The 26,386-nt window shown below is 36.1% G+C and overlaps 1 protein-coding gene across 5 annotated transcripts in view; it reads left to right on the plus strand.

Annotated features, from left to right (window-relative positions):
* LOC117435485 (neuropilin and tolloid-like protein 1) overlaps positions 1 to 26,386 on the plus strand; it is a 64,905-nt gene that overhangs the window by 21,191 nt on the left and 17,328 nt on the right. For 4 of the 5 annotated variants that reach the window (XM_034058683.3, XM_034058686.3, XM_034058687.3 and 1 more), the window contains exons 5-7: positions 17,174 to 17,215; positions 17,472 to 17,599; positions 23,863 to 24,091. In XM_034058683.3, coding sequence (XP_033914574.1) covers positions 17,174 to 17,215; positions 17,472 to 17,599; positions 23,863 to 24,091 — 399 coding nt within the window. Of the gene's footprint in view, positions 1 to 14,055; positions 14,193 to 17,173; positions 17,216 to 17,471; positions 17,600 to 23,862; positions 24,092 to 26,386 lie in introns of those variants that run through there. The other variant, XM_059020412.1, reaches the window with a different exon arrangement.

Consider the following 26,386-nt stretch of genomic DNA (forward strand, 5'->3'; position numbering starts at 1 on the left):
CTGTTCTGGTATAACCTGTATTATTCGTCATAATATGTGAATTCTTACAAATACACCAGTAAGATTTTGCCAAGATATTTCATGTTTTATAAAACTGGAATCAGCCATTGTCTTTGCAGTGTAAGTGCCTAGACACAAAGCCCTAATCTATGTACTACATAACATAAATGTACCCGAAAATGTAATTTAAAACTGGATTGTTTTCTTAACATGCTCATGGGGTTTCAGTAAACATGAAAACAGGGCATCCTTTTCAAGTTGATGCATAATGAATTTATACATATAAGGTGTAAACAATCTGACTATAATAATTTGTATTAAAAAAAAAAAAACTTGTGTAATTACATTTTATTAAACAAGTTTATACAAAAGACATCATAAATGTATTTTGTATAGGGTACAGTATTAAGCATATTTAGAAAACAGAACATTCAGCACCACTTTGGTAAATTTAAAAAGGAAATTAAACTCCATAATAACATTTGATTGATTTCTGATTAATATTGGTTTGCATATATTGTTGATGGGGTGTACCTGCACTACCACAACTTGGGGGGTTTATTATTATTATTATTATTATTATTATTATTATTATTATTATTATTATTAGTGTATTTAGCAGACGCCTTTATCCAAGACAACGTACAGAGACAAAGGTGTGTGAACTATGCATCAGCTGCAGAGTCACTTACAAACTACGTCTCACCCGAAAGATGGAGCACAAGGAGGTTAAGTGACTTCCTCAGAGTCACACAATGAGTCAGTGGGTGAGCAGGGATTTGAACCGAGGGCCATTTTGGGTCCCACATGGGAGGTCGGGAGTCAAAATGGATGCCAGTTTCCAAACAAGCGGGGACAAAATTTTAGAAAATGTGCCCACAAAGATAGTAAAACGACTATGTGGGGACGTCCCCACTTTGTAAAAAATACCTTTTTTAAGAACTAAATATGCCTTCAAACAAAAAAAAGGGCCAAAATATTTAGTTTTGTTGTCGACTTTCACCCTGTGTGGAGTTTTGTCTGACTGCAGTTAGAAATAGTAAATAAAAATATAGTGAGAGTCAATGAGGAAGAAAACACAAATATAGGAATGCAAATGTGTGTGTGTGTGTGTGTGTGTGTGTGTGTGTGTGTGTGTGTGTGTGTATGGCAAGCCAAATTATCATTTAGAGATATCTCAAATTGCATTTTAAGATATCTTGAAATATTTAGAGATCTGTAAAACATTTCCAAATATCTCAAATTGAATTCCAGATATCTTTAATTGTGCAGTTTTTAAGATATCTAAAATTAATTTAAAGATATCTGTAAATCAGTTTGAGATATCTAAAAGTGAAATAAAGATATCTCAAATTGATTTACCGATATCTTTAAATACTATGGAAATCAAATGGATTGTGCTAGCATGGCACGCAAAACTGTCATTTAGAGAGATCTTAAAATGAGGGGTTTTAAAGATATCTCTAAATCATTTAAAGATATCTCGAAATAACTTCCTGTTCACTTAAAGATATATTTAAGTCATTTGAAGATATCTTAATGTCCTGTTCACTTAAAGATATCTGCAAATCATCTGAAGATATCTTCAAATAGCTTCCTGTTCATTTAGAGATATCTCTAAATATCTTCCTGTTCATTTGAAGATATCTTTAAATAGAACAGGGAGTCCATTGAAAACATTTCACAGGAAGTCATTTCCAGATATCTCGAAATGGCTTCCTGTTCATTTGAAGATATATTCAAATGATTTAGAGATATCCTTTGTGTTTCTACGCTACATGTCATGGAAATTACATCAGTAATACATAAACACTATAGAAAATTTTAAATGTGAGATCACATTCACTTTCAAAATGTATGAGATATGAATTTCTAAGAAGATTTTTTAAGGAACATCATCATTTTTTTTTCAATTTAAATTTCTCAGATCACAAAAACTAATTTCCTTAACATTTTAAAATCATTTTCTTGGCACTCCTTAGCACTAGTGACATTATCGCTGGTATCTGGTATCGTTAGGATTTTGTTTTATTTGTTTTACTTTAATTTGGAATTTGGTCGATATTTCAGCTACAAATACATGTGTGATTTCACATACTAAATATAAAAAATTCAATTGAAGTAACACGTTCAGCAGAAAAAAACAATACTCAATATATATTGAAACTATACAAATCTATAAATCTCAAGTAATACAATCAAACTCCACCAGGTTTTCATCACAATAAAAAAGGGAAGAGTGATAAGGTTTCTAACACTCATAAGAAGTAGCAAAATTGATTTATAAGTTAGCGTTATCACTCCTTTTATAATTAAGACAACCCTGACATGATCATTAGTTAAGCCTAATGTTTTCATTTTACACGTTACCCGTATGTGGCAGGGCTGAAGAGCCCTACTTCAGTATTTAACGTTATTTATAGAATGCTGGATTGCAAATCTTTCTTGTCCTCATTTTCAACAGCCTGGTTCAGCCCAGGTCCAGATTCAGTTGTGACGCTCCATAGACTGGATCTGGTGCAGCCTGGCCAAAACGGCCAGTAGAATATAGTTATTTTTCAACCTTATCCACAAGTAATTACTGGAGAAAATCTTTAAATGTTGGGGTTTATTCACAATATACCCCCCCGGGTGTATATTTGTTATTGGTCACTTTTTTTTTCATTTCACTGTTGTATTTAACATAAACAGGTATTACACAAATGATTTGCTTTATACAATCTAAATAATTGACAGTGTTTTGCTTTGTAATGGCTATCCTGTACTGCTTCAGCGGAAACCATGTAATTCCTTCCTTGTGTTCTCTGTTGGGAAATCACATAAAAGGACATTTGTAGAAACAATACAGTTGGGCTCCTGTAGGCCTCTTGTTTTACATCTGTGAATTTAATAATTCACAGAATCATCTGTATAACAATATATGTAATCCTTCCAATGCCCTAACTGCCAGCTCAGCAAGTTCTTTCTACCACATACTGTGCCAAAATGATCAATGGTTTTGTAATTGAATGCAGTGTAATACAATGATATGCTGTTTGATTTAAAATGTTCAATATATATATATATATATATATATATATAAATAATATATATATATATATATATATATATATATATACTGTATACATATTGAAACCAGACAATATGGTGGTGAAAAAGCGTGTTCTAAAACCTATTGCTGTGCTGCTATGTTGAAGTGATTTGGCTTATCCCTTAATATCCTTGATGCCATTTTACTGCATTTGTCAATTTTATGGCATTTTGTAAATACCCCACCAGGACTGAATATAAATAAAAATGATGAATGAGAATACATCGTCCCTGTACATGGTTAGTAAGGTTATAGCTAAAATGTTGCTAATGTTATTATTTATTTCTTAGCAGACGCCCTTATCCAGGGCGACTTACAATTGTTACAAGATATCACATTATTTTTACATACAATTACCCATTGATACAGTTGGGTTTTTACTGGAGCAATCTAGGTAAAGAGCCCTAACCACTACTCCACACTGCTGCCCTCACTACTCTTATGCTGTTTTTACACTAGGCTCAGGCTAGACCTGGCTAAGCCTTTAGGCTGGATCCGTAATTTTTTGCCTTCACATCAGAAGCAAATTGATGCAACATTTGTATTGACTTTGGTTGACTGAGATGTAACATTTTTTTGCATAATTTAAGTTTAATGAGGTAAATGTTAATCTCTAATTTCATTCATTTGTTGCAGACTAATTCATATAAATGCTTGTTAGAATATGCCATATTTTCCAAGAATTTCAGTTGAAGGGTCTAACCGATAATGGAGCAACTGCGTTAACAACACAATGTACAAACTTGACTGAGTGCTGGCGTTGTGTTGTGCTATATCCCCCATATTGTAATTTTGATCAGAGCAAACACTGGACACTGGTGTGACTTGGTTAGCACTGGCAATACAGAAAGGGGGAGGACAGAAAGAGTTTGAAAATAAAAAGAAACTGCCTTTCCCTTTAATACAGAGTACTTTAATTGCGTTTTCTGTGTTTTTTCAATTTAAATAAAATAACCATTTATTTTTTAAATTGTAGTACACATCCCACCACGGGAGCATATAGTGGAACATCTGGCACGGCAGAAACCTTTTTGCAGACATTAGGACTCTCTACCATGTCATATTAAAAAGGTAACCAATAGAACCCTAAAGTGAAGGGCGATATGGCTGGACTCACACAGTTTACATGACCTTTGGGAGCTAAAAACACTCTGAATGCAAAACATGCATTGTAGATAACAGATAGATAACAGCATTCACAGCATTCACCTAAATACCTTTTAGCGCTCTAGAATCTGAAGCTGCCTGCTGCCTTTGTGTTGTATATTCTACAGAGAAAGCTTGACCTTCAGTGAAGTCAAGGGACAAATGCAGCCTAAAGAAAGAAACAAATTTAAAAATATGTTATCGTTCTGACCTCATTGGGCCAGGTTGACACTATAATGTATACCATGTGATTGTATTCTTTATACAGCTTTTGGCTAACTTTGAAATAGGGCATTATTCCCCAGTAGTTCATTTCATTTCCCAGTTCTAGCTTCAATAAAAGAGATAGAAATCCAATATTACAAATGTGACTAGAGCCATGAGGATATACTGAGGCTCTAGGTCTTATCTGAACAAAATGTCAAGTTGACCCTGATGGAAATGTGCTCTTCGATAGGACCTGAGTATTTATTTTCTGTTTGACTATCAGACAGATTCTTAGTTTTATCTGTGATGAGCAAATGGTTCTCACCAAAGTGACCTACAGAATGCATCTTTATTTTCCTTAAAAAATAGAAGACTGATGCTTGACGTAATATTATGCTTGTTATTAATTACATTTAGCTGTTGGTGAACATGGGGTAGAATGTGTAAACCTTTTCATGTATGAGTTTTTCCTGCTGTGTTTTTAAACAGTGCCTCCTGTAATTCACTGTATCATTCTGTGGATTTTCAGTCCACATTCCACTTCACCATGTTTACTTGATCATGTTTACTTGATCATTATTGATCTGCTGAATATTATATACGTGGTGTGTGTGTGTGTGTTGAATGTGTCAATATTTTAATCTGATTTGTGGTCAGGAGGTAAATTAAATAATGTATTTTTTAAAGGCTCTTTCTTTCTAAGTTAATACATATAAATGATTACTCATAAGGGCTCCACCACACTTTTATTAGTCAAAGTTAATTTAAATCTAACTTGGCACCTAAAACCTAATCTAATACTTTAAGTGCAGCACTGAAACCAGGACCAAGTACACAGTTCTTCTTTACACAGTGATGAGGATATGGGATGGGTTACCTTGTCATGTTGTTGATGCTGAATCATTTGGGATCCTTTAAGACCCGACTTGAGAAGGCTTTGAGATCAATCAGCTTCTAGTACCTGGATGAGCATTGATGGCCAAGTGGCCTCCTCTTGTTTGTAAATGTCCCTTTATTGTTATGTTTTTATATGGTGAAGCCCTTTGACTGATTTTACACAGACGTAAACCTGGTGCAGACCTGCTATTAAAACCTTGACATGTTTTACACGGGCTGGCATGCAATATTCATGCATTCATGATGTCAACCTGCACTTCTATCCAGAATTGTTTTGACAGACGAAGAAATTCTCTTAAAGCAAAATATAAGCTGCATCCACATTGGACGAGAGTGATCCGAGTGAATAATTTAGAAGTCACTACAGTCAAATGGGAGTTAATTTCGAAGTCACTACAGTCAAATGGGAGTTAATTTAGAAGTCACTACAGTCAAATGGGAGTATCCACACCAGCAGCGAGTGATGCGAGCAAGGTCACTTTGAGAAAATTTTGCGTCGCTAAAATAGAACCTGTTTCTATTTTTTATTTTGTTGCGCGAATGAAACTGACCAATCAGAAGCAAGGTTAACACCGTTGACACATGTCAAACACACGCATCAAAACACGTCAGCGCCTGAAAACAAGTTAATCATTTTATGTAGTCCCAGTAGTCGTGGCATGCAGGTGGTGCATTTAGCAAGTTGCTTAAAAATAGGTTTATTAATAAGCAAAAATAAACCGGACTATACATGCAGTCTATATATCCAGCATTTAAAGCATTATCCAGCTGGCAAAATAAATAATTAAACAAAATAAATTACGAACACAAAAACTCAATACTGAGGTCCGGCTGGGCAGCAGCCTTCACGGAACCTATAGGTTTTAGTTTCGTTTTTAAATTAAGCTCTCGCTCTTTGCTCGCTCTCATTCCTCCTCTTGAACACCCACCCGGAGTGCAGAGAGCTGCAGGTTTATATGCAGGTGACCATCTCCCGATTTAGCAACAAATTAATCACTTAATTAATTCGGGAGATGGCCACCTTCTGCACGAAGTTTTTAATTATTCCTGGCAGAGGACGAGCACCCAACCTCGCCTCTGCCAGAACACATTTAAACAAATAAAAACAAAACATACACTGCGCTTCGCCGTCATATTCACAAACCATAAAAATAATAATAATAACTACAACAAAATAAATACAAAATAATAAATTGCCCAGGGGTGGAGGGGTACCCCCTTCCAAAAATAAACAAACAATCATGTACCGGGCTCCTCGCACTGTTACAATATTTAAAACAGTTGGGTCCATTCCAGAATTTACTAGGAACTTAATTACAACCCCCTGAGCTTGTCATTTTAACTTCAAGTTCAACCTGGAATGGCTAAAACTGCTGTGCAAGAAGAGTCTCATTTCCATCCCTGCTGAATGAGTCAAACTTTCATTTTAATATCTTTTGAAGTGTTTATGATATCATTCATTCATTTTAGGTGTGAGGGTTTATATTAATAAGTACCAGAAGTACTGATTTATGACCACGTAATTAGTGGAATTTAAAACAAAGCTTTACCATTTATCATTAATTTTATATGTTTTCTTAAATACTTTTTTTCTAGCCCACAATAATATATTTGTCTGATTTTATAGCAAGGTCCTTAATTTCAAGGGGAATTTGAATAAAGTGGCTATTTAACAGTGTTGCTTTCACTGTGCTTTCCTAGCTCTGCACCACAATGACAGATAAGTGTTGTTTTTTCTTGCAGAGTTGACAGTATTGTTGCAAAGTGCTGTTCTGAGCAGCATAGCGTGCCTCAAAAACCACTCGGCTGACAAAAACACAGTGAAGATGAAACCGAGAAAAGTATTCTTATCACAAAGATCATATAGATTGCCCTGGTAATATTTTGTAGCATAGAAATAGTTTCAGGGGTACATAAATCACCCTACAGCTTAAAGGGTGCATCCGCACTACATGAAAGGTGAAAAATAAACTATCCCACCTTGCTGTTCTGAATGCATTTGGTCATTGTATAGTAATCCATATGCGCCCAAACATCTGCATAATGCCACACTGCTAAGTCCACAATCACTGGTCTCAAGCATCTCTTCTGAGCCAAAAAAACATGACTTCCGCATGTACCCTCAGATGTGCTCTGAAACGTACCAGCCATGTATATCAACATAGAGAAGCCTGAGGACTTTTCTTTTTTAGGGCGGTGGGGGTGTTTGTTAGAGATTATAAATTGTAGTTTAGTATAGATGTGAATGGGGTGCTCTGAAGATCAGGACTGTTGCAGAAGTAGTGGAAAGTTTCCCCTGTATACTCAATCCAATCACTTATCTCAGGTGTATAGTCTTTCTTGCTATTCACTGTGGTGCCTTTCAGCTTTTCTGTAGGCAGTTCAATAAAAACGTATATTCATGCAGGTGGTGGTGGTTTTGAGATGCTAGATTCCATCCCATGCCAAGAATGCAAAGTTCTCTGCATAACTGCTAATGGAAAGATTCAGATATTGCCTCTATAGCTCTGCTAATGTTGCCTACTCTAGGGAGATTTAAGACGTGGACATTCGAAGCAGATAGAGACGTCATTCTCACAACTCATGTTTAATTTAACCTTCAGAGAAAATCTTCTAATTATTGCACTCATTCAAAATGTGTCATTCTTTAAGGGATTCCAAGGCATATACTTTAAAGAAATCACGTATGTGTGCTGTAGTCAGCACTCCAGATAAGGTTTTGGGTCATTGAGTAATTTACTCCAATGTAGGCACTATGTGAGTAAAATGTATGTTGGGTGAATAAAATTCCTTGATACCTTGCATTCATGAGTATTTTTAATAAATACTGTACATACTTTAATCTTAACTTACAGGGTATGCATTAACTACAGCCTTGCATTTTAACTGTAATGTTACTTTGAACTACTGTACAAAAACAACAGTTATTATTATTTGCTTTACTGACCACAAACAATATGGCTGTGCAAATAAACACAGAAACAGTTTTTTCTTTAACCTGTAAATCTTCTTTTCTCAATCTCTTGCACTCTCCCTTTCCAGGTTGACAGACACGCTCCCTAAAAATTTAAAAACAAACAAAAAAATGTGTTTAAAAATAGAAACTCGAAATTTTGTCTTTAAAACTCGAAAGATCGCCTTTAAAAACTCAAACTTTTGACATTCCACATACATACCGGCTGGGTCTGGGGAAAAGCTAGAGGAGGAACTCAGAACTCTTGCTGACAGCACTGCTGCCTGAAGCCTCAAGTTTACTACCGACAGCTTTTAATTAAGTCTTTTCTAGTATAAATTAGTTTTCCCACATATATTATAATCATATCTGTTTGAAAAAGCAACTAAAGTTTGGAGTAAGCATTTTTTACACGCGATTGATCAATAATTAATCTATGTTTCTCTTTAAGCAATATGCAGTATTTAATTAAGGTTTTTTTATTAATAGAAAGTGCCTTGCCCCATTGATCATTTTTATACTGCTTAGACAAATGTCTTTTTTGAAAAAAATATCACTAGAAGTTGACATCACCAGTACATGGTTAACTTCCTCACTCTGTCCTTTTTTTATTATTTGGTTTTTAATCAATATTTTCTGATATACACTAAAATGTATTCATGAATTAAATCATTTTATGCTTTTTTTCTTAAACATAGAGAATAAATGGTTTAATTATCGAAATCAAATAAGTATTACAATGCATTCACACATGCATTGGCTATGTTAAAATTAGATTGTATTAAAAAATAATTTTAAAAAAGAACAGAGAGAGAGAGAGGGGTAAAATTCAAACCCAGACCTCATCTAGAATATCGTGTTCACTTCTGGTCACCTCGCTACAAAAAGGATATTGCTGCTCTAGAAAGAGTGCAAAGAAGAGCAACCAGAATTATCCCGGGTTTAAAAGGCATGTAATATGCAGACAGGCTAAAAGAATTGAATCTATTCAGTCTTGAACAAAGAAGACTACACGGCGATCTGATTCAAGCATTCAAAATTCTAAAAGGTATTGACAATGTCGACCCAGGGGACTTTTTCGACCTGAAAAAAGAAACAAGGACCAGAGGTCACAAATGGAGATTAGATAAAGGGGCATTCAGAACAGAAAATAGGAGGCACTTTTTTACACAGAGAATTGTGGGAGTCTGGAACCAACTCCCCAATAATGTTGTTGAAGATGACACCCCGGAATCCTTCAAGAAGCTGCTTGATGAGATTCTGGGATCAGTAAACTACTAATGACCAAACGAGCAAGATGGGCCGAATGGCCTCCTCTCATTTGTAAACTTTCTTATGTTCTTAACTGCGTGTTTGTAAAGCAGGTGCCTTACCATTGTACCAAGAATGTTAACTCTTTCCTCGCAGAATGTAAAGGTAAGACACCATAACAGTTTCTAGTTTATAAGTTAGGGCTTTATGCCTGGGTGCTTACATTGGTAGATTTCTGTTCATAATTATGAAGAATTTCACAAAGAAATAGAAAAAAAAATACTACCTGGAAACACCATAACGGAATATGGATAAGCATTTAAATGACAAATACTTCTATTACCATTAAGGAATTTATTTTATTTTACCCAAAAGTTTATACAAGCTATGATGCAGAGGGCACAGAACCATACCAAGCATGTGCAGGATTTGAACATACCAATTTGGCTTGCTTTTCATAAACGTACGGTCTTGGATCATAAAACAAACTTTACTGGCACAGGTTAATCAAGGTCATTCGCCAATGTCCAAACTCTGTAGTTGTCGAGCGGGGCACTGACCTAAATAAGGGGTTATCTAAAAATCGCCCTTAGCGAATCAGAAAACCCTGAGAGGTAATCCGTTTGATTACAGCATAACCCCCTGTACGCACGGCGTATCTCTTTTAGAATAGACCCCTAAAGCATTATAAGTAGGATACAAGAAAATAGATACACATTAATTAGTTGAATAATATTATTTGTAATTATATATTTTTTGCCAACAGCCAGCCAGTGTTATCAAGCAGTTTGGCTAAGTGCCAGTATAATTTTGGAGGCACACTGAGGAAGCATAAGTCTTTACATGGCTTGACTCAGGCTGAGCTGCAGGGAGTCTACGTCGGCTTGTTGATAGACTGGCTTAGTCGCTTGATCAAGCAGTACTGGGTGCACGCTGTGTGAGATGTAATAGAGCAGATTGTGACTCTGGCACATTCCACTGAAACTAACAGAGACTGCAGTGTGTGTAACCGGTACAGCTATTGTGCTCAGTATCGGATCCCATGAAAGAGGGCAGAGTTCCAGAACAGCATAACTGTTCCTGAGGGCAGTTGATTAATCAGCTGTAATAAAGAGTGATCATTGTAGAAAGCCAACAGCTTCTGAAATAAACTACACATAATCCTCAGCCTAAAACAGAAATATAGGGGAAAAATAAGCAGAATATAAGCAAAATCAGCCACATCAAGTGTACAAAAACATTTAGTTTTGTTTTGTCGCTGAAATGTGTACTGTATTTGTTTATTTTTGGGGAAAAAAGGACAATGTAAATGAGCAGTCTATAGCATTAAGAGCTTATGTTAACCAGATCTATACCTATTAGTATTCATAGTGTATTATAGCAGGAGACTGGTCCCCTACAAAGTGTACTTGTTTAAAGATCCAGACAGCAGAGTACGGTTCTGTACTTTGCAATGCAGAGCTGAGTAAAATACCTTTATATATACATGTATTTGTTAATGTTAAAAACACCATGGGAATAAACCTGATTTCCTTTAATGTTTTAATTTTGGTATAAATATTTTTATTTGTATATCATGGTGAAAAACAATGATTCATCTTCTAACTTAATATAGTTCATTATTGACATTAAAAATGAGAATCATTCAAATCACTTTACAAAATGCACTATAGATGGGACAACTACAGATTTGTATTTCTGTTTTCCGGTTATACAGTACCCCTTCTAGCGTAACAGTGTTCCGACAGGTGTTTATATGTGTATTGTTCATCCCCTGTATGGCACTGTAATTAAAGTAATTGACTGTGGTATTGATTAATAGCTTGAATAGCTGGAAGTAACAGTGTTGATTGTAGCTGTCAGCAAGTATTAACTGATATGGTGTCACTTGCGTGTGAGCAGCTGCTTATCAGTATGTGCTGCATGTGAATGGTTGCAAATGAACCAAAGGAGCATGCTAAGAAGGGTGTTGACCAGTATCAGGATTGGATTTGCTTAGTTCTCAAATGCATGTGAATGCCAGGACAAGGGTGATTGAGTTGTGCCTGTAGGGATTTAACAGATTAATCAATGACAATGAAGGATAGGACCTGTTTTCATTCCAAGGACTCTGTGGTGAACCAATTATAGCCTCTATCTAAAAAAAAACCAAACAGTTGCAATTAAATTTTATCATGCCCATTTAAAAGCGTTGCAAAAAAGCTAAGATGCCAGGTTCTGCAGAAGGGGGAAATTCTTCTGAAAAGCCGTTTTACAAAGTCTGTGGGAAAGACTTTGGTAAAGCAAAATTAACACATGAAATGGAACCACACACACAGCTTTTGATAAGACTGTTTGTCGAAGGGATTTGGATGCATAGAAAGTAAGACTTTCTGTGAGAGTATTTGGCCAGGTGCACGACTGTTTAGCTAACATTACATCATAATGAAGACTTACTGACTGTAAGTGCAATTCTGACCAAGAATCCACACTAAACAGTGCCTAGTGACTTTTCTGTAATGTTGTGGGTATGGCTAACCCTAACAATATAAGCAACATTCAGAATAACTCATAAGTTGTGTACCGTGTCTGTGCTGAACGGCGAATTTATGCACCTCAACGTTTTTGAGCTGTGGGTGAAACATAGACAGTCTGAAACATAGAAATGTAACTCAATTCTAGGCGCTCCCTTTAACTTGAAAATATGCATGGAGAGTTAAGTCATTTTCCAGTTCCAGAGACAATCCAGAGAACTAATTGTTTACCAAATGTAATCCTTTTATCTGCTTTTAAACCGTTGTTCATGTCTCAAATGTCATGTTTATAATGGGAGCTTCGATGCTACCACACCTCTGTAATGATACAACTTTATGAGTGGCACAGGGCCAACGCCATGGGGGGCACGGGGGGGAATTGCCCGCCCAAAGTCAAGCTGGTGCCCACCCAGTTTGACTCTTCTCAGCCTTGATAAACAATTAATATACTATATAATTTGTAGAACATTTGGTGTTTTTTAGTCAAGTTTGTATTTATTGTAAGTTATCTACGACAAAGCCCACAGTGTCTGCCCCTGAGTGACCCCCTTCCGGATCCCTGTGTATTTACGTAATCGCCGTACAACACAAACACTGAAAAAGTAGAGCAGGGGGCGGGTCTTATGTGGCACGAAGTGAATGTTTCACAGAAAACAAAGTAAATATTTTGTGAGTGTAAATTTAACCTCTACCATCTAGAGTTATGGATATTAGAATGTGGGTAAATAGAAACAATCTGTTGACATTGCGGCTAGATCTAGTGGAGATTTCCTGGGTTTATTTGAATAAACTTTAAGAAAAGATCCAGCGCTGGCAAAACTATACCAAGTAATGCTAAGTGCACCTTGCACGATATACAAAATGAAATAAACAAAATAAAGTGGGAAGCTGTGAAGGAAGAGATAGTACGAGAAATCGAGGATTCGTGATATACAGTAAAAGCTGATGGAACACGAGACCCAACTGGCTGTGAAAACATCTCGATTGTAGTTTGTTTTGTAACTGCAAAACTTGGTCATTGTGCTTGCCGTGTTCTCAGAAGAAAAGGTAGAAGAATTCTTCATTGTGTGCAACTCATTGTACAAATTTCTAAGGAAACCAACTGTTGCTGTTCTCTACAAAGGCGAGAAACTTAAACGATTTCTCGGGCAGCGTTGGACTGGACATTACTGTACAGCTGAGGTTGTTGTGAAGTCGTTTAACAGCATTGTAGAATTACTTTCAGAAATCCAAAGCACTTGAGGACATGGAACCGAAGTTAAGATTGAAACTATTGGATTATTGAAGCAGGTGTCAGCTGTAGACTCCAAATTCATTGCACACATGGTGCAAACAATTTGAGTATGCTGTACACTCCAAACAATGCTTCAGGGAGTAAAAAGCGATCTTCTTTCTGCTGTAGAGGTCGTTCGTAGTGCTTCAGAGTGTATTGCGAAACTGCATTGTGATGCAGTTTTTAACAATCTGCTGAATGACAGTGGTGAAACAACTTTGCCATGCAAGAAACAGAGAGTTTTACATTTGAGCAAGCACCTTGAAGACTTTGTGGTTGAGGGATCTGTTGGTCAGCCAGGGGGTGAAGCTGATAATGAACGTGAGCTCAAGAAGCTGTTTTATGGTGTGCTGGATGCCGTACTAGTTGAACTGTCGACTCGTTTTAATGAACGTAATACTAAACTAATTGCAGTGCTACAGGCTGCCGACACCAATAGCCCAACGTTTTTGCAACTTGCTAATTTGCAACCCTTAGTTAATTTAATCAAGATGGACATTGTTGAATCTCATTTGCTAGTTGCACGTCAGTTTCTACAGAAGCAGATTAAATCAAACGAAAATGAAAAGTGGACGACCCAGTCTGCGCTGAAAATGCTTCACAGCGCCCTTGAAGCGATGCTAAGTGTTAAGACAGAGTTATGACTTGCTTTGACTTTTGGGGCTTCTACTGCTATGTGCGAAAACTCATTTTCTGCCCTTTCCAACGTACTGACAACACACAGAAGGAGCATCACAATCGCAAAGCGCACCTCATACAGTTGGCCTTTGAGAAGGATTTGACCCCCAAGTTCCGTGGCGAGTGGAAAGAAGTAGTAATGAGAAAGTTCAATGCAAAAGGGAAGCGAAGATTGCAGCTTTACTGAGGGCTTCTTCATTGGTAAGTTATGTTTTACATTTAATCGATATGCTTTGCCATTATAGATTTTCCGTCGATCTGTTGATTTGCTTATTCAGTTGTTATATAATCAGTAGCATTGTAAAGCACTTGGGTGTTATTATTATTTGTGTCACTCTTGTATTTAAATACCGGTACAATGTGTCAGTTTGTACATTATACATGATGTGTACATGTGCCCCCTCACAGAAAACATGGTGCCCCCCTCCCATGTAATTCCTGGCGGCGGGCCTTGAGTGGCATACACACATTTGTAAACTAAACATAGAGGGGATATATCTCATTGACATGCCAATGCTGCCTGATGTAGGCCAACATGATTGTGGTGCACAGGATTTTGAAAAAAAACAATGGCAGTGTTTTGCATTGAAACACATTTTTACCTGTTGAAAATGTCGCTCTTCTGCTAGACAATAGGGTGTGTAAGGGTGGCATCATTCAATCCCATTTAAAGGCTTTTTTTTTTTTAATTAACTGCTATAATATGTTTGAAATGCTTCAGGGAAAACATAACACCTATTTATTCTAGTCTGACTTTTTAAATAAATGTGTGTTTTTATATAACACTTTAAAACTATTGTAACATTGTTTATTCTCAGATTCTGCTGTAAGGCGACATTATGTTTTACATCTCTCTATATAACTTCATACCACATAGGATATGGTCCTCCTGTCGTTCCAGAGATGTAGCCATTCTAGTCACATAGCTTTCCCCCTGATGATTCCCGAAGGCAGGAAAGGCTATATAACAAGACTGCATTACAGAAATGTGCCAGATGTTATCTGGTTGTTGGACCACCAGGGAAAATGTTTACTTACAGCTTGGATACAATGCAGGGTAGAAAAAATACATATTGATGTTTAATGTATATTGATAAGGGATAGCATAACAAAAGAAAGCATGACAAAAAACATATAAAATAATAAACAAAACTAGTGTGCAATCTGACCTGATGGAGGGTATGTGGCTGAGGTCATTTCTTACTGAATTTATGTAGCTTATTGTTGTCTAAGGTACTTCTGTGTTATTCTGCTCTTCCACAAATTTCTGCCAGTCTTCTGCAGATAAATCTTTCAATCTGCACGGCATTGTCGTTTGTTTTGTTACTGACGGTGTTGTTTTCATGTACTAGTGGAAGAGTTTGTCTTTAAAAACTGAGGTTAGCAGTTTTATCATCAGCCTAATACACAGGTCTCACGCCACCACAGTTTATAATGAGACTGTAAATCACTGAAGTTTATAGGAAAATGAACATTCACCATGTGTAGTGGTAATAAGAAGAAGAAGAAGAAGAATATTAATATACCTGAATCCAAGGCCACAGCAATGCTCTTGCCAGTAGAATGCTGTTATATGTTTTTTGTTATTGGGAACCCAATGTTCTGATAGCTTGTATTACACGGGTTCAACAAATTCTTCAGTAGATGCCTAATCCACCCTGGGCATTTTTTTTATACTTTCTGAAACTTCGTTCTGTAAGCTGATATTAAGCCCTGTATTTGTCTCTTTGAAGAAATGTGTGGAACCAACAGGTTTGTTTTGTTCTTTTTTCATGTTAAACAAATCCTGCCCAATGAATTAGGTTTGAGAGATTTTATTTCAAGTCTATGCATGGTTGCTCCAGCCTGGTGCTGGGGCCGGTAGCTCGCAGCAATGCAAGACCACTGGTATGTATTCTCTGTTATGCTAATTTTATACATTTATGCTGAGGTACAAATGTGACTTTTTATTCATGGTAGGTACACATGCTAGATGCTTCTTAAGACTAGTGTAACATGAACTTCGAAGGGGCTGAAAAGGAACTTGCATATAGCAATCATTTGAAACATTGATTAAAAAGTATACTGAATTAAGAGGTCTCGAAATGCCTCATTTACTTATTTTTTTTTATTTGGTCAAAGAAGCTTGCCTGCTTTCAGCAGAATTGCTTGGTATGGCCTTTGGTTGCTCAAGGTTACATCACAAACTGGATCTTCATTAATGAAGTCACGTGAACATTGACTTTCAAACTTGTTGCCTTGCAATTTGCATGGCTTTTTAGCGTGAGAAGGCAATTTACCCAATCTTTTTAACCATGCCATGTTTTGGCAGTGCACTTACAGCGTGAGGAGTGTACCTGTTATGTTTGTACTGTGTCATATTCTTATGGCAATGGAGAGAGAATTCAGAGTTTCTACAAAAGCATTTGAACATTTTGATTACGCTTTATTTTGGATTGAGTAAGTATTTCATTGATTCATACATATTTATTGTGTTACACGTTAGTAAATAGTAAATAGACACAATATCATTAGTATTCTAAAATGTAATAACCTAACCAACATTTTCCATAGTTGCTTGTTACATATTTAAGCTTTTGTTTTTAAAATCCTCTTTTATCGGATGACACACCCTGCTCTTGCTGGAAGAAGACTCTTTTTTCGTTAGCACAGTATAAGAGCTTTTGCAGAGAACAATGTGTTCTCTTAAACTTTCTGTACATTAAACAAAAGTCTTCCATCAGTGTAGAGCAAATAGGATGTCCCAGAAAGTGCTGACAGAAAGAACTAATAAAACCAGGTAACAACATAGCACAAGATATGCAAGGAACATATTGGAAAACCAATTTAATTGGATTAGTTACAACCTAGAAAAGTCACTGAGTGCTCTATAAACCAGTCCAAAGTGGTTTAGCAGTCCAGCACAAAGCGCAGTAAAACCAATGTTACATTCATGTATTTTCTAAGCTTGTAGTTTGTTAATCTTACTATAAAAATATTGTTATATTTTGCAGTTTATAGAAAAAAAATCGTAATGTTTTATAATAATATTAAAAGTGTACAATCTACGACAATTAAATAAATGATGGCAGTAAATTATTATTTACTTTTAAATGTATTATGTATTTATTATCTTCTGAAACTGGATATGTCTGTACTAACTACCAATCTATTTTTTTTTTCAGACCCTGACTTCAAAGACCTTGGGGCTCTAAAACCTTTGCCATGTAGGTATAATTTATGATTAATGGCTACAACCATTCTGTCATCTCAGGCATTTAACCAAACAAATAAAACATTTCAAGTTTTTCAAAAAATCACTATAGATTGTACAGGTATTTAGTCACATGTTATGTTGTCACAGAACCGCAGAATGCATTTTTTGCTTGTAATTCACTGCAGCCCATATATTATTATGTTGATAATACATTTTTAATCAGAATTGTTTAATTGTTTTTGTTGTTGTTGTGGTGGTGGCTTTAGTTTGTGAGTTTGAAATGGGAGGACCTGAGGGTATTGTGGAATCTCAGCAAATCACAAAAGAAGGGAAAGCCTTAGAAACAGAGGCGGTTGACTGTAAATGGTATATCCGAGCGCCACCGAGGTCCAAGGTCAGTGCTTTCTATAATTCCACTTTTTTTAATGTATAGCTAGTCTGCTGAATAATTTACTGAATTCCTCTGTTGAATTATCATGTTGCTGTCAACGCAAATGCAACTTAAGCAAAGCAGTAGCAGATGTCTATAGAAATATTATGGTGTCTTAAAATATTTTGAGGTTATTTGTTAAGTGGGAAAAATACCTCTGACGGCTGTCTTTCAAAAAATCCTGTTGATGGAAGGTATTGATATTATGCCAAGAAGGGGAAGGCCATTTCGTAGAAAGGTTAGTCAGGGGGCAGTCTCTGCAGTCTTGAGTGTTTTGTTTTTTTTTAGAAATACTTTGCCATGAAGTAGATTTAAGACTGCTGAGAAAACCTCCCAACTGCTGATCTGTAACGTTGCTGCTTGATAGCTGATATATTCTTTGGAGCCCTTTACTGTGGTATGTGACTGGCTAATCAAAAGCAACAAGCTTTTCCTTTTTGCTAAATGTGCCCTCCCCAAAACAATTAAAACACTTTGTCACATGGAATCAGTCTCTAACCACCAAGTTGCCCATGCGCCCCTACACCCTATAGACAACGTTTTAGTACACCAGGTGTTTGCAATGTAATTTCCAGCCCCTGTAAGTGACTGTAGATCATAATTGATAGAGCTAAACCTAGTTTGCACAATGGAACAGTTATTTGAATGTATGCTGGCAATCATATTATCTACAGCTATGGCCAAAGGTTTTGCATCACGTAGAATTTTAGGATTGAGACTTAATAAAAAAAAAATGTAAACTATATTCAGTTCACTATATGCAGCAGTGTGGAGTAGTAAAGCAGCAGTGTTGAGTAGCGGTTAGGGCTCTGGACTCTTGACCGGAGGGTCGTGGGTTCAATCCCAGGTGGGGGACACTGCTGCTGTACCCTTGAGCAAGGTACTTTACCTAGAGTGCTCCAGTAAAAACCCAATTGTATAAATGGTTAATTGTATGTAAAAATAATGTGATATCTTGTAACAATTGTAAGTCGCCCTGGATAAAAGCATCTGCTAAATAATAATAATATACGAACATTATTTAGAGCTTGTATTTAATACTGTGTAATCAAAGAAACTACAAAATTATATCACAAAAGTCTGCTGGAAGCCGTAGTAGTAGTACAGCATTTTATGTTAGATTTCGAAATGTCACATTTTTTAATTTGTCAGTTTTTCGTTAAGTATATGGAAAGCTACAAAGTGGTATGCAATTCAATATGTTGTTAACGTAACATTATTCAGCAGGTTTTATTCGACTTTATGAAGCAAAATGTGTTCATTCTATAGGGTGATGCAAATCCTTTGGACGTAGCTGGGTTGCAGCCTTTTTTTATGCAAATGGATTTAGGAAACAGTGAGGAATGTTCATGATTTATTCCACATTATTATTACTGATGTTTAATTCATGGTTTAATTCTTCTATTTTTTCATGTTGGTTACAAGCATTTAATGCATCTAGCACATAAATATTAGCTGACATTTTATTTCTTCATAAAGCACAGAATTATAGTACCAGTCATTTTGGTTTTAACTAGCCAGATGCTTAAGCAAGTCAAGTCCCAAGAAAGCTGTGTGGTCCAGTGGTTAAAGAAAAGGGCTTGTAACCAAGAGGTCCCCGGTTCAAATCCCACCTCAGCCACTGACTCATTGTGTGACCCTAAGCAAGTCACTTCGGGTGAGACGTAATTGCAAGTGACTCTGCAGCTGATGCATAGTTCACACACCCTAGTCCCTGTAAGTCACCTTGGATAAAGGCGTCTGCTACATAAACAAATAATAATAATAATAGAGTATGAAATTATGTGCAGAGGAATTTACATAATGTATGTCTTCAGGAAATGTGCAGTTTGAGTATTGTGTCTTGTAAATTATTGTTTAAGGTTAACTCACCTACTTGTTGTCTCCAGCCTTGTTGATGAAAGGTATAATGGAACACTCCATTAGCAGTGTGCATGTATGAAACAATGTCTGTGCTGCTCAGTAATACAGTACTGTTTCTGATAAAATGGTACAGAGACAGCACTAATGTATAAGCAATCTGTTTTGAACTTGCACGTATTCCTGCCTAGAATCCTGTTAAAACCAAACTGGCATTGTAGGGTCCATTAGTTTCACGTATCAGTGTCATTTATCTTGAGGAATTAACACATTATGTTTCCTTGTCATGATCTGGTTCTGAACACTCATTAAATCTAATGATGATATCTCATGGGTAGCAGGCCAGAACCAGCACCGGGATTGCTTTCCACCTCAATATCAACTGAGCTTGTAACTCAAATCACTATATTTAAACTGAAAACTATGTCAGAACAGTGATGATTACTCCAAAACAATACTGCCTATTAAAAGGAATTTATAAAATGGGTCTTTTAAATACTCTATCCTGATTGGTCAAAACAGGTCACATGGGAGTGTTGATATTACAGTATATCCGCATGGGTTGGCACTTCTTTTCAAAAAGGGGCAAATCACTTGTAGATATCCATACGCCACTAGAATTAAAAAATAAAAAAAACAGACATATTGGAATTTATCGCAATAAACATGACTGACGAAATTTACGTAAATATTGAACTTTTGGGAAACTGAAGTGTACATGAGATATTGAATGAGTCTGAATCAGATACCAATGATTAATTAAAGTAGTGAAAAAAAAAAAACTATTGAAATCAATTCAAAACTTGCCATTCTGATCGATCTGCTCCTTCTCCCTGAACCACAGCGTTTCCCTGTCCCATTCTGAAAATAAATTGTTTAAAAAAATATATATTAAACGTTCAGCTTAAAAGAGATTGTGGTGGTTAAATGGATGTTTTGTTGCTGCTGTCCCTGGTCTATTGTATGTCCGTTGTTCTCCTCTGGTCGGTTGCATCTCCTGCCCTGCCTGCTGTCGCCCCCCCCCCCCCCACACACAGCTGTGTGATCTGATGCAGAATATTTATAAATGCATCTCGACAATTCCTGCCGTACCTTTCTTTCCACATAATTTTGTCCAGGTACGATGGTTTTGTCCCTCTCTTCTGCTGTGCCATGCATTGTTTTAAATTGTTTCTTTACACTGGCCCAGTAGTTCTCCACGTTGTCCAGCCATAAACTGCAAAGTCAGTTTGATAAGTAACCAGGTATTCCATAATGCAAATAACGTCTTTCTCGCCACTGTGAAGCAGCAGCACAAATCTGGTATGCATACATCCTGTTACTACCCCGGATAACAAAGGATGATCTAAAAAATAAAAACCTGTCATCTGATACTGTCGAGGTCTTGTGAGGAAGTGGAGTAGTGGTTAGGGCTCTGGACTCTTGACCGGAGGGTTGTGGGTTCAATCCCCAGTGGGGGACACTGCTGCTGTACCCTTGAGCAAGGTACTTTACCTAGATTGCTCCAGTAAAAACCCACCTGTATAAATGGGTAATTGTATGTAAAAATAATGTGATATCTGTATAATGTGAAATAATGTATAATGTGATATCTTGTAACAATTGTAAGTCGCCCTGGATAAGGGCGTCTGCTAAGAAATAAATAAAAAAAAAAAAATAAAAAAAAAAATCTGTTGAAAATGGCCAGTAATATTTTACTTAAAAATGTAATGAACAAACCAAGAATTACAAGAAGTATAGCTAATCAAATAAAGAAAAACTGCACTTTCAATGGCAATGTCAAAGTCAACATCTAGAAATCGCTTTTTTAATTAATGCATTGTTGGTTTTATTTTTAGAAAAATGTTATAACGAAGTATTTTTTCTTAGCTCAGTTTTAGGCAGAAGGATATTTAATAAAAAATTTAGTTATTTAACCCTTTTTTAAGTGCAGTGAGGCACTTCAGGGTGTGTGATATACTCTAATATCACACACCCTGTCGTGTCATATTGCTTACATATTGAATACATCATAATTGTACAGAAATGTACAGCATCATTTATGTTCCAAAATGTAGCTCTTAAATCCTTATTATAAAACAGTATAATGTAGCTCTTAAATCCCTATTATAAAACAGTATAATGTAGCTCCTAAATCCCTATTATAAAACAGTATAATGTAGCTCTTAAATCCCTGTTATAAAACAGTATAATGTAACTCTTAAATCCCTATTATAAAACAGTATAATGTAACTCTTAAATCCCTATTATAAAACAGTATAATGTAGCTCTTAAATCCCTATTATAAAACAGTATAATGTAGCTCTTAAATCCCTATTATGAAACAGTATAATGTAACTCTTAAATCCCTATTATAAAACAGTATAATGTTGCTCTTAAATCCCTATTATAAAACAGTATAATGTAACTCTTAAATCCCTATTATAAAACAGTATAATGTAACTCTTAAATCCCTATTATAAAACAGTATAATGTTGCTCTTAAATCCTTATTATAAAACAGTATAATGTAGCTCTTAAATCCTTATTATAAAACAGTATAATGTAGCTCTTAAATCCCTGTTATAAAACAGTATAATGTAGCTTTTCAATCACTATTATAAACCAGTATAATGTAACTCTTAAATATGTATAACACAGTATAATGTAGCTCTTAAATCCCTATTATAAAACAGTATAATGTAGCTCTTAAATCCCTATTATAAAACAGTATAATGTAGCTCTTAAATCCCTGTTATAAAACAGTATAATGTAACTCTTAAATCCCTATTATAAAACAGTATAATGTAACTCTTAAATCCTTATTATAAAACAGTATGATGTAGCTCTTAAATCCCTATTATAAAACAGTATAATGTAACTCTTAAATCCTTATTATAAAACAGTATAATGTAGCTCTCTTTTTAAGGACAGCTTCGAAGTTGCTCTTATACAGCGAGCTTGAAGTTTCACATTCAAAAACACTCCAGGTATAAAATGGTCATGATATCATACGAAAGTACACCAAACATAACTATAGACTATACACGTGTAAATGACACAAACATTTTAAGATTTTTTAGATTGTTATCATTTTTATTGCATTTGTATTATTTAAAAAGACATTAACCAAATGCACAGTAAAACCTGTCTAACCTTTCACCTTTACATACTGGTATTCTGTTTCGGGATCATTTTAAGGTTCTGTCCAAATCCCTATTAAAAATAATGGTGTGATACCCTCTATAATCCACAGTCTGTCGATTATGGAGTCCAGCGTGATTTGTAAGTCTTGTGTATCTAAAACCAGAGTAAACTTTACTTTGCAGTCTGATGTAGCGTCCTGTGATTATGGTACATCTGCAGTATAATACGTGTTTACATAATGGAGAGGTTTCTTTTCCTGTTGCCCATCAATGCATTTAATCAGAAACACAAACATAATGTAGCCTATTATATAATAATAATAATTAACAAAAAAAACCCCCAAAAAACATTGCAACCTGCATAGGTAATTTCTTTGCAAACATACATATTTTATTAGTCATGTATCACAATCTACAAAATCTACTAGCATTTGATAACTTGCTTATTATCACCACAATTAAACGTCCTGGCAGGAATATAATGGGAGTCAGCAGGGACACACTCCTGGTAATATCACTGTGAGTCTTGTCACGCTCATGTCCCTCTGCAGTCATAGTAAAAGGGTTTGACTGTACTGAAATGTTGTGGACTGTCACTAATTGTTAAACTATATGTTTTTAACGTAACATAGTTTTAGGGGTAAATCATGTCATAATTCTTGGATTCCAGATCATTGAAATCCTATATGTACCTGGTTTTAAAGCCCGTGAAGGTGAAATGATGTTCTAAATGAGTGTCTGAACTGGAGTATAAAAATCGGAATATCCTGGGCCCCCTTAGACCTCAATCCTCATTACTGACTATGCTGTAATTAAAATCAAGCACCCATAATTTACAAAAGGTTGAGAAGTTGTTTAAGGGCATATTTTTAACACAATGACTTAATTATATCTAAAAGAAGAAGAACACATTTTAATTTTACAAAAACCATTACCAGAAAACAGTACAATTAAGGCCCCTTAAGCAATAAAAGTCAATTAAAGACTGAAGTAACCACTTTAAAAATGGCAAGCCTCTACGTCCAACTAAAATCCCACCTCCTTTGTTGTGGAGTCCTGCAAGAACAAATAGCTCCTGTCCATCACACAACCGTGCACAGCAAGTGTTAAGGAGTCTGATTAAAGCAACAAAAAATGACTGGTAAAAAATACTGTTAAAACTAAATGCTGTAACTGAGTTCAGCAATGTTTGCCTTTTGTTATTGAAATTTGAAATGCTTTGTCTGCTGTGTGTATCTTGCAGATCTATCTGCGGTTCTTGGACTATGAGATGCAGAACTCTAATGAGTGCAAGCGGAATTTTGTGGCAGTCTATGATGGGAGCAGCTCTGTGGAAGACCTGAAAGCCAAGTTCTGCAGCACTGTGGCGAATGATGTGATGCTGCTGACAGGGCTGGGGGTTATCCGCATGTGGGCTGACGAAGGCAGCCGCAACAGCCATTTCCAGATACTTTTCACATCTTTCCAAGAACGTAAGGAATTTAATGAGTCAATCTACTGACAGGGCAATTTAACCCTACATTGAGCATTTTGTGTCTGGTGTTTCAATTCAGTGTCAATTGTCAGTCAATCACAGTTTTGATTCCTTCTCCACAGGTTTAAATTTAGTTTCTAGCAGCAAATACATTATTTGCCATATAATTATTTCTAAGCGTTGAGAAAATCAGGTGCATTAAACCAGCAGTAGATTCTGCAGTAGATGAACTGTCTCTCCTCAGTAAGTTATTGTGGTGTCTTGATGTGCATTTTTGAATTAAAGAAAGGATGGAAACACACCAATATGTTACCAGTATAAATGCAGGTCATATAGAAAGAACAGCAATTTGCAGCACAGATTTGCATGTGTATAGTCAGTCTCTCACTCTGTAAATTATGAATGCTGCTGCTTCTTGTTGCAAGGCAGTTTCAGTCTGACAGTTTGGTGAAGAGCTGATAGTAGATGGTTGGTTGGCCTGAGCAAATTACTTAAAATTGATTAGTCCTATGGGCTGTACTAGAAAACACACGTTGCTGAATTTTCCCATCCCCAAATTCCTTGAAGGAATTAAACGCAATAATTGAGGAACGTTTCCCTCCAAAACAATGTTGCTATACTGGCAGCCCATGGTGGTCTGACACCCTATTGTCAGAGTTATGGCACACCTTTTTTTTTTAAAGAGCTGTATATGAGTGCACTTCAAAAGAAAGGAATAAAATAAGGCATTTGAGATGTTATTGTTAGTAACCTACCTTTAAACAAAAATTCAAAATAATCAATCTTAATTCTATTCTTCAGGGCCTTTGAACTAATCCGATCTTCAGGTACACGCTGTGCGTTTCTGTGCATGAATGTGCTGCCCGGAGCTTTCCCTTTAAAAGAAAAATGCCTGAATGTTTAAACAGTGGCTGTATAGGAAATAATTCATGAAAGACATTTAGATTTAACATCGTCACTTTTGGTTTCTGGTCCTATCACTCAATTATTATTTAATTGAATGTTCTAGTCTGAACAAAAGAGCAATTATAATGCGACAAGGAATTAGTTTCAGTGGAGCTTAGTCTTTACCTAGCTTGTGTGGTTCTACTTAAAATGAGTGGTTCTGAGGAACAGGACACCACCTTGTGGTCAAATAAAGATTATCCTTAGATTGTTATTCTGTAGAGGTTTTGCAACATTGAATTATGAATGATTCATACTCTGCACCATATATCATCCATTCCATATATAGAATTAGCAAGAATGTATTGCAACCTTAAACATAGATATTTACAGCAGCTCAGGGCGTCTGTTAAGAAATAAATAATATGTACAGTAGAGGAAGAAATAAATATGGAATTATAAAAAATATATGTATTTGTTGGTAGTGAGTAGTTATTATAATACCGTACATGCTTCCTGTCCTGTAGTTCATATAAACACATCTGTGTTCACCAACTTGGCCACAAGACAGCTGTATAAACCAACAGGCAGGGTCAGCATATCAAAAGTCCAGATTCCAAATTGTGCCTGATGATGACAGCATTTTTGATTATTACACTATGTAACACAATTTTTGTTCCTGGGTAGTAAGTGTTATTTCCTAATTGCGTATGCCTCAAAAGTATAGAAAATGGCTATTATTCCCCACAAACTTTGCTTTTGTGACCAGGAGTGATATTTTGAAATTTACCTATTTCTAATGAGAAAACAGGCGAATTTGTGTCTTTTCGTTCACATAAAGTCAGAAAAAAACAACATATGAATCCAAATTAACATGTATTTATACTAGGGTAATACAAAAATGACTACAAAAGATTTAGAAGTGAGTAGTTTTTCGAGAGATACGATTATACTGTAAATCACTTTCACGAATCAGCCCCCAAATGTAGTCTCCCATCATGTTCTCGTTATACTGTCCTTCATTGACAGCTCATCCAGGAACCTCAAAGCCGTGGTAACAAGTACCCGTCTCTTCCCCTGGCTCACTCGGTGCACCTCAAAGAGGATCACAACAGCATCAAGACCTTGCTGGACGCCTTGAAGTATGATGAGTACGGCTGGGACCCCCGGAAGGTGCTGATGCCACCACTTCACATCAAATTGGGCCTTATGAAACAATTTGTCAGAGCTCTAGATAAGGAGTCGGCAGCCTTCAAGTACCTTCAAGACTTCTTCCCTAAGCTGTCTGAGGCAAAGGTCAAAGCCGGTGTCTTTGTCGGACCACAGATAAAGAAGATCCTGGAGTGCAATGAATTCCCCAAGAAGCTCACTAGTAAGGAGAAAGCGGCTTGGAACAGCTTTGTCGCAG

The sequence above is a fragment of the Acipenser ruthenus genome, chromosome 3 (assembly GCF_902713425.1).
Source record: "Acipenser ruthenus chromosome 3, fAciRut3.2 maternal haplotype, whole genome shotgun sequence".
NCBI lineage: Eukaryota > Metazoa > Chordata > Actinopteri > Acipenseriformes > Acipenseridae > Acipenser > Acipenser ruthenus.